The sequence below is a fragment of the Glycine soja genome, chromosome 11, assembly GCF_004193775.1.
Source record: "Glycine soja cultivar W05 chromosome 11, ASM419377v2, whole genome shotgun sequence".
In the NCBI taxonomy this organism is placed as follows: Eukaryota; Viridiplantae; Streptophyta; class Magnoliopsida; order Fabales; family Fabaceae; genus Glycine; species Glycine soja.
The window spans coordinates 14,142,409-14,156,927 of NC_041012.1; the positions used below are offsets into that span (position 1 = coordinate 14,142,409).

Sequence of the window (14,519 nt, forward strand, 5' to 3'; positions counted from 1 at the left end):
TGCAGATGCTCTTTCTAGGAGACACACATTGCTTTCTTCCCTTGGAGCTCAAATTTTAGGATTTGATAACTTAAGGGAATTGTATGTTTCTGATGAGTACTTCTCTCCCATTTATGCTAGCTGTGGGCATAAGGCCCAAGATGGGTTCTACATTGCTAAGGGGTATTTGTTCAAGGAGGGAAGGCTTTGTATACCCTAAGGATCCATTAAAAAGTCGTTGGTCAAAGAGAGCCATGAGGGTGGGCTAATGGGGCATTTTGGAATTGATAAGACTCTTGTCTTCCTCAAGGAAAAATTCTTTTGGCCCCATGTGAAAAAAGATGTCCATAGGTATTGCACTAGGTGTGTGGCTTGTTTACAAGCCAAGTCTAAGGTGATGCCTCATGGGCTATACACACCCTTACCCATTCCATCTGCACCCTAGGTAGATATAAGTATGAACTTTATCCTTGGGCTTCCTAGGACCCAGAGGGGTGTAGACTCTATCTTTGTGGTGGTGGATAGGTTTAGAAAGATGACACATTTCATACCATGCCACAAGGTAGATAATGCTAGTCACATCTCAAGACTTTTTTTTAGAGAAGTTGTGAGGCTTCATGGTTAGCCTAAGACTATTGTGTCTAATAGAGGTGCTAAGTTCCTTAGTCATTTTTGGAAAACTTTGTGGGCTAAGCTAGGAACTAAGCTCCTTTCCTCCACCACTTGTCACCCACAGACTGATGGGCAGACAAAGGTAGTGAATAAATCTTTATCCATATTGTTAAGGGCTTTCCTAAAAGGCAATCACAAGTCTTAGGATGAGTACCTTCCTCATGTGGAGTTTGCTTATAATAGGGGGGTTCATAGAACTACCAGGCAATCACCTTTTGAGGTTGTTTATGGGTTCAATCCTCTCACACCTTTGGACCTAATTCCCCTTCCACTTGACACTTCTTTTATACATAAAGAAGGGGTATCTAGGTCAGAGTTTTTGAAGAAATTACATGAGAGGGTTAAGAACCAAATAGAGAACCAAATAAAGGTGTATGCAGCTGAAGACAATAGAGGAAGGAAAAAGTTGGTGCTTAATAAAGGGGATTGGGTTTGGCTCCATCTTAGGAAGGATAGATTTCCTACTAAGAGAAAGTCCAAACTTATCCCTAAAGGTGATGGCCCTTTTCAGGTCTTGGAGAGTATCAACAACAATCCTTATAGGCTAGACCTCCTAGAGGAGTATAGAGTTAGCAACACCTTTAACATTACTAATTTGGTTCCTTTAGCAGGTGTAGCTGATTCAGATGATGAAGGGTCTACAAATTTGAGGACAAATCCTCTTCAAGAGGGAAGGGATGATGCAATCCTCCCAGGGAGGGGACCCATCACCAGAGCCATGGTTAGGAGACTCCAAGAAGATTGGGCCAAAGATGCAGGAGAAGGCTCTAGGGTTCTCATGAGCCTTAGGATAGATTTTGGACCCATGAGCTAAGTATGAGCCCACTAATCTTTGTACATATTTGATTAGGGTTTCTTTATTTTTGGGCCTTGTATTTAGGGCTCTATAGTGTAGGAAGTGTACCCTAGTAATGTAGGATTTTTCAACCCTTGTATTTTAGGGCACCTAGACCAGTTTTTGTGTTAAGGGTAGTTTTGTAATTTCATATGCATTAAATTGCACTATTTGATATGTGTGTTGGGAGAAAAATTTAATTGAATTGGGAGAAGCCCAATCCAATTTTGGACCATCCTAAGGGAAAGGTGAGCATTTGCTTGCTACACCTCATTGCCACATCATATAGTCACACTTTGTGCATGTCCTTCATGCTTTACATGCCTCATGACACCTAAGCATACTTAGTGAAGAATCTTGGACTTGATTTTGGATTAGCAGGCTGAACCATAGCTAAAATTCACTAATCATAATTAGTGAAATTTTGGCTCCAAATTTGGCTCCACAAATTCAAATTTAAATTCAAGTGAAATTTGAATAGAAATTCAAATTACCCTCCAATTTTGTGTGACACTTAGGCTATAAATAGAGGTCATGTGTGTGCATTTTTTCAACTTTGATTATTTGAGAATTACACTTCAAAGTTCAGACCTCATTTGAGGCATAAAATTTCGTGCTCCTTCTCTCCTTCTCCCTCCGCTCATCTTCTCATACCTTCAAGCTCTTATCCATGGCTTCCTGTGGTGGTGAGCTTGTTTTTTACTCATCTTTCTTCCCTCTCCATTCCATTGTAATTGATCTTTAAGAAGCAAATGACTCCATTGATGAAGAAGATCTAAGGCCTACAAGCTCCACATGGAGCTACATCATGAGTAGGAGGAGCCTAGCGGCGAGGGAGGGGGCATGGAAGGCGAGGAAGCGTGGGAGAGGGGAGAACCCTAATTCAAAGATGGTGTCAGTGAGCAGGGTGAGATGGCGTGACTGAAATAAAAAATTAAATCCTAATTCAAAGATGATTCTCGTGAAACCGTCTTTGAATACTACAATACGACAATGGTATTCCTAAAATCATTGTCATATTGGCAATAATTACAATACGGCAACGGTATTCTTGTGAAAACCGTCTTTGAATACTACAATACGACAACAGTAGTAATCAAAGACAGTTTTGCAAGAAATGTCTTTGAAATGTTGGCAACAATTACAAAATTGTCACCACATTCAAAATGACGACGGTTTGGGGACAATCGTCGTTGAGCGCACATCGTAAAAACGTATATTTTTAGTAGTGGAAAAATAACAATTTTAGGGGAATTTCTTCCTTTTCCAATATTTTAATTTTTAACTTTCAAGATGGAGCATAATATGCTTGATTTCTTAAGGTTTACTTGTCATCCGTTTTAGATATTTAACTTCTTATGTGTTGTGGATTTGGAGTTCCCTTTAATAGCTTCTGCCTAAGTGGAAAAGTACTTGCTTATAATTCAATTCAACTTTATCATCTATTTATGTGGGTTGATCGTGCGTCTAAATATGAAGTGATGACAACGACATTCTTGAAGAAACATATCCACTTCTAAAAGGACTGTGAAATTCTAATCCTAGTGATCTACCCTCCCATCCTTTTATCTTGACACAGATGTGCCTTATCTTTACATGGCATAACTGGGATTACTTGTATGATTTCTCCTTCACTCATATTGTGTGATTTTACAAGATGCTTTGAGACCTGATCGCTCTACTTCTACAAATTTTGGACTTCAAAGGGTAGTAGTTAGTTTCACATTTGTTAAAACTTTCCTTGGACAAAGGAAATTTATTTTGATCTTGAATTTCAGTCCTTGGAGGAAGTGCGAAAAATTCAACCCAAAAGAACACTTTTTATTGGGAAGTTTAGCTTAAGCCTTCTAATTACCTAATGCCTTCTCAAATTTCTTGCCTTAATCTACTTCAGTTCATTGATCATGGACTTAGGAAGCTTGATAGAACCCCTTTAGAAGTTCAAAATTAGTTAATAAAAAAATGTGGGGTACTTAATATTTACTTTTTCTATCAATGTACAATGCTTTAGAAAATTATTTTTTCAATATCTCTTTATTAGTAATTTGAAGGTATAATGCATCTAATGAATCATGAAGAGAATCACTCCCTTGCAAAGCTATTTGAAGGTACAATGTTTTCCTTTCTAAAAAAATGTTAAGGATGAAAATGATCCTTTAAAAAACACGTGCATTTGTTTTTGTTACATCACATTTAATAATTGAACACAATGACTAATTTAAAGCTATTTGAAAATGTTAGACACTAAAATGAAACTCATAAGATATAAAGAACAAAATCTTTTTTTTTTTTGGAAGAGAAACTAAAAAAAACCAAAACGCAAAAGAACCAAATATGTATTTTAAACTAATTAAAATATCAAATCTTTATTATTATTTTATAATAAAAACTAAAAAAATTATTTGTCTTACTTTTAAGATAATAACTTATTAGAAACAAAATGATATATATATATATATATATATATATATAACTAAATATGTCTTTATATATTATTTAATATTCATAATAGGGGTGAGAAAAAATCCGGATCCGTCTGCAATCCGGAAAAACCGACTTTGAAGTTTGCTACTCCGACAGTAGACTTGGGCCACACGTTGGTTAAGTTACGAATTCAGTTAAAACTAGATAGTTTCGAGCGGGTGCTGGTTAGGAAAAATAAGCACCTAACCGGAAAAAGTAATGGAAAATGAATAAAACTCTGCCCGTCCAAGTACAGCTCTGTGCATGGTAATTATGAATGCGACGTCACACTCTGCCCTTTCGGTCTTTTACACCTCCAAACTTTCCAATTTACCCTTCATGTCTTCTTGTACTCTTAGCACTCGTTGAGGGCACATGTGCCTTTCAAATCACAAATGAAGCCAAGTTTGGGATGCAACCTGCAACACTCCCGAGAATCAAGATGGCGAGTTACGGGAACTCAACAAGTGAGCAACGGGCCTGTTGTATCATCCTCCATCCCTCCCTACATATTCATTCAACTGATTCATGTGTTCTTCTTTGACTACCACTTACTTATTCAGCCTTTATTTGCCAGCAACTGAGTTTCCACCTTATATTTTCACCCTCATCAACTTGTTAGCTACTTCCTCCATCACCAGATCATGTACTCTCATTGCATTTTCATAAGACAACCGACAACAGAAAAGTGAAGAAAACATGGTGCAGCTAGTGATACGGTGGCAAGGTTCCCACGACAATCAGCTCTCCAACGACGAGACCAAAAACAAGGAACTCAGACCCGCCTGAAACCACCCGCAAAACCCGCCACTAAAACTGAAAAAACCCGATAGCTTTCACTGTCGTACACGGTTGTGAAATAGGAGAATTCGGTTTTGGTCGGATTCAACATTTGTGACCCGAAACCGATCGATGCTCACCCCTAATTCATAAGTTGTCTTATTATCTTCTTTGAATTAGAGGTAAGTGTACATGGGACAAGTTGGAACAAATTTATTTTTGTGAACCAAACCTGACTCGATAGTATATGGATTATATAAGGTCACCTTAGTTTTATGGGGTGAAATTATTTAAAAGTGATAGTTTTTTTTCTAAATTATTAAATTGGGATAAATTGTAAATAAATATTTAAAAAGAGAGAAGTCGTAAGATATTTAATAACTTACGACTTTAAAATTATAAATCATTCAACAATTTTTATTTTTTTATTTTCTTTTTAAAAAAAATTATGACTTCTTAATTTTTTAAATGAGATTTTAAAGTAAAAAATTATTTACAATTTTATATTATAAATAATTTTATTTAAATTAATATTTTTATTATTAATTTTATTTAATATTTTTATGTATTATTTTGCTTAACATTTTTATATTTTTGTATATTATTTTGATTTAATATTTTTATATTATTTTATCTAATATATTTTTTATATTTTTTAATGTTAAGTTTTTTTTTGTAATATATTACAATGAACTTGGCTTTAAATATTAAATATAAAAAAAATATTCAAAAATACAAAAAATATTAAATAAAACATATTTATGATTCTTTAAAGTTGTAAATAACTTTATTTAAATTGATATTTTTATTTTATGTTTTATTTAATATTTTCTTACATTTTTATATATTGTTTTTATTTAGTATTTTTATATTATTTTATTTCATAATTTTTTTTTGCTTTTTTATATTTTATTTAGTATTTTTATAATTTTTCCCTAATGTTAAGATTTTTTCTCTCAATTATAATACATTCTAATGGATTTCACTTTAAAGTCGTACATATAGTCCTAATTTCTTTTTTTTTTAGTGTTTTATTTATAGAAAATATATTAAATAAAAGAAATATACAATATATATAAAATATTAAATGAAATAATATATAAAAATATAAAGTATTAAATAAAACTAAAAATAAAAAGTATTAATTTAAATAAAATTATTTATAATTTTAAAGTTGTAAATAACGACTTCAAAGTTAAATTTTAAAAAGAATTAAGAAGTTATAAATTTTTTTACGACAAAAAAAATAAAAAAATCTTAAAATGATTTACGACTTTCAATTTAAAAGTTATGGTTTATCTTATGACTTATATTTTTTTAATATTTATTTAAAATTTATTCTTATTTTGATAATTTAGAAAAAAAATTATCCCAAAGGATCGATTTGGGGTTTTATCAACATATTATATTAATCTTAACTATGTATAATTAAATTATCAAATAAAAAAAGTATAGATGCTAAACATTCAAGATATATTTTACATTATATATTTTATAAAAATAATCTGATTGTAAATAATATTATTTATGTTCTTATTCATAAGAAACAAATAATAATAATTAATTTGTTAAGACCAGTACAATGATTAAGTTAGTTTTTTTAATTAATGATATCATAATTTTAAGGTATAATTTTTCCACAGTAGAATATGATTTTACTCATTAATAGTCTTTCTAATAATAACATTATAAAAAGAAATTAACAATTAATGTAATTAAAAAAAGGTCATATGTTTCCTATATGAAAAAAATGTTTTTGTTTATTTCTTATATATAAGAACGGATATAGTATTATATTGTGTAATTTTTTATTAAATAAAATAATTTTATTATTAAGCTACAAATATTAAAAAACTTACGCATTTTAAAAGAATATATAACATGAGACTAACTTAAAACAATTTGAAATATAATTCAAACTTTCATTCGAAATATATAAGCATAATTTTTAAAACTCAAACCCATCACAAGTTATGCACTTACCCACATCCCTTACTTTTTTTATGTTTAGATCGGGTGTATCCTCTATTAAACACAATTATATTTGAGTTAAATAAGATTATTCTAAACAATAAAATTATTCTTTTAAATTTTTTAAACATTTAATGCAACTAAATATCTAGCATATAACATTTCTTACTTTGGATGTGTTTCATACTCTATCCTTAATGCGAGTCTAAAAGTTATTCTTTTAATTATTTTAAACTACTCACATTTTATCCTTATTTGTGTATATATTTAATATTCTTAATTGTATATCCTTTTAATTTAATTTATTTTCATATTAAATTTTAGTAAACTTTTCATAAACATAGTCAATAATTAAAATTGACATTATATCACAAATTAAATTATTTAATATAAATTAAAATATTATTTATATTTATAAATATTTACTCATTATAATTTTTTATTATATCGATTTAAATAAATATTTGGAAGGCTAAAATACTAATGTACAAATATTTAAAGCAGAAACATGAAAAAAGGTGTGCGTCGCACGTGTGGGCTTAAAAACTACTAGTACTTTTCTTGGTACATCTGGCAAATTTTTTGGATACATGGACTAAATACGTGCTTGATAGTATTAATATTACTTAGTTATTATGGATATGAATAATAAGGATTTTAAGATATTGATTAAAAACTAAATGAATAAAATATTTATTGTGCAAATTTTAAGATAGCCTAAAAAATTGTCAACAGATAACATAATTTTGTATGTATTCATAAAAATATTTTTCTTTTATAATTCTTAATCAATGTCCCAACATATGATTAGTATTTAGTATTTATCATTTATTTTTCATTCTTCATTTTAAGGGTATTTTTTATATTATCTCAATTAATTTGAATATATAGACATTAAAATATTTCAATTAATTTTTAGATATTTTAATTATTTGTTTCTATATATTTTTACTTAATTATTCTTTTTTCAAATATTATGAGAAATAATTAAGTAGATAGAGAAATAAAAAAATTTAAAATAATAATACATATAATTAGCAGATTTAATATCAATAATTAAATTAATTATTTTAAAAAAACATGAATTAATTTAAAAAATCTTCTAATGAAAAACGGAAGGAATATATATTTAATTAAAATTAAATTATCTCGAATTATGGCAACTAATTAATTTTGACGAAGCAGATGGTGGTGGGTACAATTGTCATTATGATATGGTCATTTTAAACCCTATTCCCACTGGGCACTTTTTCAACTATTTTCTACCGAGAACTGAGAAAAGTCACTGTTTCTTGTCTTGTCATTTAGCACTTAGCATGGTGAGAGAGAGAACGGGCCAGCAAGACAGCCATTCATAAAGAACCATTTGGTTAGGGTTTTCGGGACATGGGCTCTTAGTAAACAACAATGGAAAAAGGAAAGTTGTGATTTTGATTCCATTATCCTGCATTATTTTATACTTTTACCCATTTTATTTTGTGTTTGTAAATGTCAAATAGTAGTAATCACGTTATTATTATTATTATTATGGTTTAAAACAAAATAAAATACTCATCATTTAAGAATTATGTTAAATAGTTGAATTTTGCTTTACAATATTAAAAAATTGTTAATCGATCAAGAACAAATAAGTATTCTCAATAAATATGAATATAATGATATAAAATAAAATAAAATCGTTAAAACATTTTCATCGTTAAAATAATGATATAAAATAAAATAACTATTCTCTACCTTTTTTGACAAGACTCTATTCTCTACCTTATTTATAGAAGGAGATTTTTTCTTCTTCTTATCTACAATAGAAGAAGGGGATTTGATTCAACACAAAAGTGTAAGGATTGTAATGATCTGTATTTACATACAATTCGTATAATTAGTATATTATAAATGTAAAGTATTAATTGACTTAGTTTATAATTATTCTCAGTAAGAAATTAAACATGATTGATTACTTTGATTGGATTTATTTTCCAAATTTCCAACCACAATTTGGAATACAAGATTTTGCTTAAAAGTCTGAGCCAAAGATAATTTATATCAGCATAATGTTGGTTAATTGTTTTTAACCGTAAGAAATTACTATCATACATAATTTTGACAAAAAATAATATAGGTAGTCAGTATATATTATTAACTCTTTTATATTATTAATGCATAATAATTAAATATAATTTTTACTATTAAATCTTTTATAAATTATTATGTTTATTAACTTTTATAAAATTTATTTTAAAAATTATATTTAACACAATTTTTTTTACTATCAACTAGTTAAAAATTGATACATATATGATGAATTTATTGATTTTTTTTATCAAAAATAATAATTATAAAAGTTATATCTAACATAATTTTTCTAATGTCAACTAATAAGAAATTAAGATATATGATATATTTATTAACTTTTATAAAAAAAAATATTCAACACTAATTCATAAAGTAATAGTGTTTTTAAATAATACACAAAAATCAATTATCAATTATACCCAACAAAATTATGTTTATACTATAGAAAAGAAGAAATAGTTATTTATTGCTTTACTTCCATCACAACAAATGATTATTTCTTACCATAATATTATAAACAAATTATAATTTTTTTAAGAAAAAAAGCTAATAATAATCGACCATCTCATCATAATTCACTGCATAGGGTGAGTTGAGTCGCTTTTATAATAATTACCTTAAAAATAATTCAAATGATGATTTTATGATTAAATGATGGTATAAAACTGTCTTACACTATTAGTGCATAGTCATTAAACTCAAAATTTTATATATATTATATACAAAAATTAATATATTTTTAATGTACTAGTATTCATCATTGTATAATTTATTAAATTAAATATTTAATAATGATTAATTTAAAAAAACTATTAAAAATATATTCAAATAAAAAATTATGATAAGTCATTAAAAATGGTTATATTCACAATTTTTCATGCATGTTTGTCAAATTTATTGTCATTAATTATTTTATCTGTCTTTTTACATAAATTTTTGGAACTGTAATTAATAGTAACTGAAATATACCAATGAATTAATGAAAAAATATGGTAAAACAAAAATGAAAAGGCATATTAATACTTCTATGGTAAAAAAACATTCCTATTTCCTATCATAATAAAATAAAATATTTAATATTTTTTCTGACCATAATATTAATACAAAATAACAATCAGTTTTTATCAAAAAACTCAAATACACATAAAATAAATATTTTTTTTAACACAATTAATTCCATATTCAATAATCAATAAATATTTCTAACATTTTGATTTTGATGATTTATTTCATCAAGCTTGTCCAGCAGTTAAGTGTAGTGTACGACTGAATTGTCTTTAATTGTGGCTACCCTCCCCACCATATCTCACCTTACCACATCCTTTCTTTCTTGGTAACAGTAATATTTGTATCTTCAGCTGCCAGGCGCCGTTTCCTTTTACTCTCTCTCCTCCTTTTTCAAAATCCAGTTTTTACTCACTGTGATCAGGCTCCACTGCCTCAGTGTTCTCCATAACACCATAAAACACTGACCCAATCTTTCTCCTCCTCCTCCCTCACAATCTGACACACTAACACACCAAAATTCAAATTACATTACCAAAAAAAGAAAAATGGTGGGTACATATGCATATACATATACATATAGACTACTATAGAGTGAAAGTGATATACTTCTTGCTATTCAATTTTTATGTCTGTTTTGAAGTTAATTCTGTTCACTCTCCTGGCGCAAACACAGATCAAAATTCAAATTGCAAAGTAAAAAAAAAAAACCATGGTGCATGGCCTTTCCTTTTCTTTTCTTGCTTGCTTGCCACTTTGTTCTTTTTTTTTTTTTTTACTGTTTCAATTATCTGTATTTTGTTGAATTTAATTAGTTGAATTAATTGGCCTTCGCAGTTCGTTTCTTCTTCATCGCATGTTCCCCGTTGGCTCCAAGTTCTCCTCACGGAGAAGTTCTACAACGTTTGCATAATTCACGAAGAGGCAAAGAAGAACGAGAAGAACGTTTATTGCTTGGATTGTTGCATTAGCCTCTGCCCTCACTGTTTGTCCCCCCACCGCTCTCATAGACTCTTGCAGGTTCTGCTCTCCAAGTTTTTCTTCACAAAAAGATGCAAACAATTACAAACATGCTTCCACTTAATTAATTTAACTATTTTTTACTTGATATTTTTTATTTGCTCCCTTTTGCAGATTAGAAGATATGTGTATCACGATGTTATAAGGTTGGATGATGCTGCAAAGTTAATTGACTGCAATTCCGTTCAAGTTAGTTTCTTCTTCTTCTTCCTTTTTTTTTTTTTTATAATTTTCAAATACGTGTTCACTTCAGCATAATTGAACAAGAATATAAAACTACATTGTAGCATACCAAGGTTTTAAATAGTGGTTGCCGTCAAATACGACCAATGCGGTCAAAATTACGGTCGCTCATAGTTAAAGAACCTTGATGTGTTGCAGTCCAAATTACGGTAGGCGGACCGTTTTTTGAATCCTTTTAGCATACATAAAAAGATTCGGGCTGTGTCTTCTTGCACCTTCAACCTTTAAAACTGGCTTTCTTGTAATGACCGAAGTTAGAGTTTCATTGAATCATTATTTTTCTTTATTTTATTTTATTTTAAATTTGTCCTTTGAGCTTATAATTTACATGCTAGTTAGTTTTCAATTCGGTATGGGTGAGAGGAAGAGTTGCTTGCACAAATGATAGAAGGAGAAGAATAGGGGGTGTGGTTTTTATGAAGTGTTGTTATTCTGAATTTTGAGCTCATTCATTCACTCATTCACTTTCTCTCTCTACATGCAGTCCTACACAACCAACAGCGCAAAAGTGGTATTTTTAAACCAAAGGCCACAGACAAGGAACTTCAGAGGCTCCGGCAATTTCTGCAGCACCTGTGACAGAAGCCTGCAAGACCCATACCACTTCTGCTCCCTCTCTTGCAAGGTCTTTCCTTTGGTCACTCCCATTTTCGCCCTCTCACCAACGTTACCATTATTCTTTATTCTTATTATACATATTATTATTATTACTATTCTTTTTTTCTCTTATTTATGTAATGTGTGTCTTCTAATAATGTTTATGTTTATGTTTATTTCCTCAATTTTTTTTTCTCGTTTTTGTTTTTGTTTTAAACAGATAAATTATCTCGTCAGAACAACGGACTCTCTCTGCGGCTACCTCTTCGAGTGCAACTACCTGCCGCTACTGGAATCTGGGCTCGACGATGGTCTAATGATGACTCCTGATTCGGTTCTCGAACCGTCTGGTTCAGGGGGGTACGGAGGGGTGGATTGTAGGACCACCTTGGCTTGCACTGCCACCACCGAGATTGTGAGGAAGAAGAGGACCGGCGGTGCCGCTTTCCGGCTTCCGTTCCGGCCGGCGTGCTCGCCGGTCTCGGAAATCTCGGCGTGTCTCATGAACCGGAGGAAAGGGAACCCCCAGCGGGCCCCACTCCATTGAAGAACTTGAGAGAGAGGGTGAGTTTTTTTTTATATGAAAAGAGAAAAAAAAACGTTTATTAAATATTAATATTCTAAATACTGTTATTATTATTATGGAGTTTAAATCTGGGGTTGGAACTTACTATACCTTTACAGGGAGAAAAAAATAACCTCCTAGTTTTGTAGAGATTATCACCCTCTGCTTTGTTGCTGCTGTGTATCTATCTACCCGGATTGTTAGAATTTATTGAGGTTTATTACTGCTTCTGTTATAGTACTAGTATATATAATTTGATAATTTGATTTGTTGTCTCTTGGTAAATTGATGGTGTCTTATGCTGAATTTGTGGTTTTATGAGTGCACATGGTTTGACCAGAATGGAAATTTATGGTATAGGGTTGGTTTTTGTGATCGGCTGCGATTTTGGTGTTGTCGTTTGCACAACTTGCTATTCATTTTGGTGTGTTGTGTATGCTTTCTCTGGGCTACAATATTGGACATGAAGAGGAAATTGGGTGATCAATTTGTGTAAAACTTGGATGAATTTGACTTGGGTCATGCCATTTGTTGAGACGAATAAATGTGTTAGGATTTGGTTGGGTTAGGCCAAAACTTAAAATGAAATGGACAAGGCGCAGATAGAACTAATTTTATCGCGGAAAAAATTATTGATATTCAACATCAATTAAAAATTTGACAGATAGAAAAAGAAGAAAAAATATATTCATATAATAAATGATGTGATATAATAAAAATAAAAAATAAGAATTATTGACGTAAAATAAGAGGTTTTTAAAATATCATCACTTTTTTTTGTACGGTTTACTTCAAAGAGGAAAAAGCAGGAAGGCATCGTTTTTAAGAGGAAACGGCTATGGGTTGAGTCACTTGAGTGTGTCCCGTACTAATCTTATGGTGAATCCCAGAATATCAAGGATCGGGTATGTACTGCACGTTAATTTGTCTTATATGTATCATTTTTTTTCTTCTTCTCGTTTCTGCTTCCTAGTGCAGCGTAGTGACAAAATTCAAAGACAGTGGTCTTTAATTTATTGCTATTTGTCCCTAACCCCGTTGCGCAGCATTTGAGGTTTCCTATGGGAAACTTGCAACTTCTTTATTCAACTCCCAACCATTCAAATCATATAATATTAAATGGTGGATTTTTTGACTGGTTTACGTCACCATGAAGGAAAATAAATGATATACTAGTATATTTGTGTAAATTATTATTTTATTTTATTAGTTTATAAATGTCTTTCTGTTTTATTACTTGCTGAAAATATTGAAGTAACAACTGAGTTTTATTGTGATTGGTTTAAATTGAGAACATTAAATCTTTTTATCCATAAATTCTTTCTGGTTAAGTCGTTAAACATATTAAATAGTTACATTTAAATATTTTTTCTTGTGAATGTTATTATTTGCTTTACTACATAAAAACCGAGATTAAATATAAAATTAGGAAAATATATTTACTGTATTATAATTTTTAGTAAAGTAAAAATATTTTTTTTCATTTATTTAAATAATTAGTATTATAAAACCGAAATATTCAAGGAAATGTATTTATTAATTTTATCTAACATATTGAATTTTTATTTATTCAATATTTCTTCCTTTTATAATTCCTAATCAGTGTTTTTCGAAACTTGTCATTTGTCAAAACATCTTTTAGGGTGTGTTTAGAAGGAATGAGAAAAATAATTTTAGAGAGAAATGTTATACTTTTTTTTGAGACTCCTATCTTTTACATTTTATTTTAATTAAAAAGAAAAATTATTTTTATCTTTTCTATTTTCATGATCTAAATTAAACACACTCTTAGATTACGTTCCTTTTAGAGGAAAGAAATGTGCTAAAAGTGATTGCACCAACGAAATAGAAAAAAAGACAAACTTTCGTTCGTTCATTTTAGTAGAAAATTACAGTGAAATTTGTACAAAATTTATGGGGTCCATGCTTTCGGATTTCTCCGCTAAATTGAGAAGAAATGCACAGAAAGAATACGGTAAAAATGTTAAAATGGGTGTTTTCAAGAATTGATGATGTGCGTGGGTCACTTTTTTAATTCATCACGTAGGGAACAAAATCAAATATAATGCAGGCACACTCGAATATGGGTTGGAGAATGAAATATGACTAGCATAATTTAGAATATGCCTATGCCTAGTAAAATTGAATTTCCGTAGAGCATCGAATTTGATGGCAGTAAAATCCATTACACACACATAAATAAAACGTGATAAAAAAGGATACAATTTGTTTTCAAAAAAACAAAATCGTTTAAGAGAAAAATATTAAAGCAGAAAAAAAACATGAGTATAATTGAAATTTCACAAATACTTTATTTAT

The 14,519-nt window shown here is 29.8% G+C and overlaps 1 protein-coding gene across 2 annotated transcripts; it reads left to right on the plus strand.

Annotated features, from left to right (window-relative positions):
* The first annotated feature begins 10,080 nt into the window (after positions 1-10,080).
* Positions 10,081-12,788, plus strand: LOC114375785. Of its 2 annotated transcripts, none has more exons than XM_028333643.1 (5): positions 10,081-10,326; positions 10,613-10,795; positions 10,910-10,984; positions 11,523-11,663; positions 11,856-12,788. In XM_028333643.1, exons 1-5 carry the CDS (start codon positions 10,324-10,326, stop codon positions 12,180-12,182), a joined length of 729 nt encoding a protein of 242 aa, XP_028189444.1. In that variant the 5' UTR covers positions 10,081-10,323; the 3' UTR covers positions 12,183-12,788. The 2 variants fall into 2 exon arrangements, with proteins under 2 accessions (XP_028189444.1, XP_028189445.1); XM_028333644.1 differs by lacking the exon at positions 10,081-10,326 and adding an exon at positions 10,349-10,490.
* Positions 12,789-14,519: the final 1,731 nt, after the last annotated feature.

What these genes read in the sequence shown, in the direction of transcription:
- LOC114375785 (XM_028333643.1), top strand. An exon ending in GCTCTCATAGACTCTTGCAG is followed by an intron (nt 10,796 to 10,909) that starts GTTCTGCTCTCC and finishes TCCCTTTTGCAG; the next exon opens with ATTAGAAGATATGTGTATCA. An exon ending in TTGACTGCAATTCCGTTCAA is followed by an intron (nt 10,985 to 11,522) that starts GTTAGTTTCTTC and finishes CTCTACATGCAG; the next exon opens with TCCTACACAACCAACAGCGC.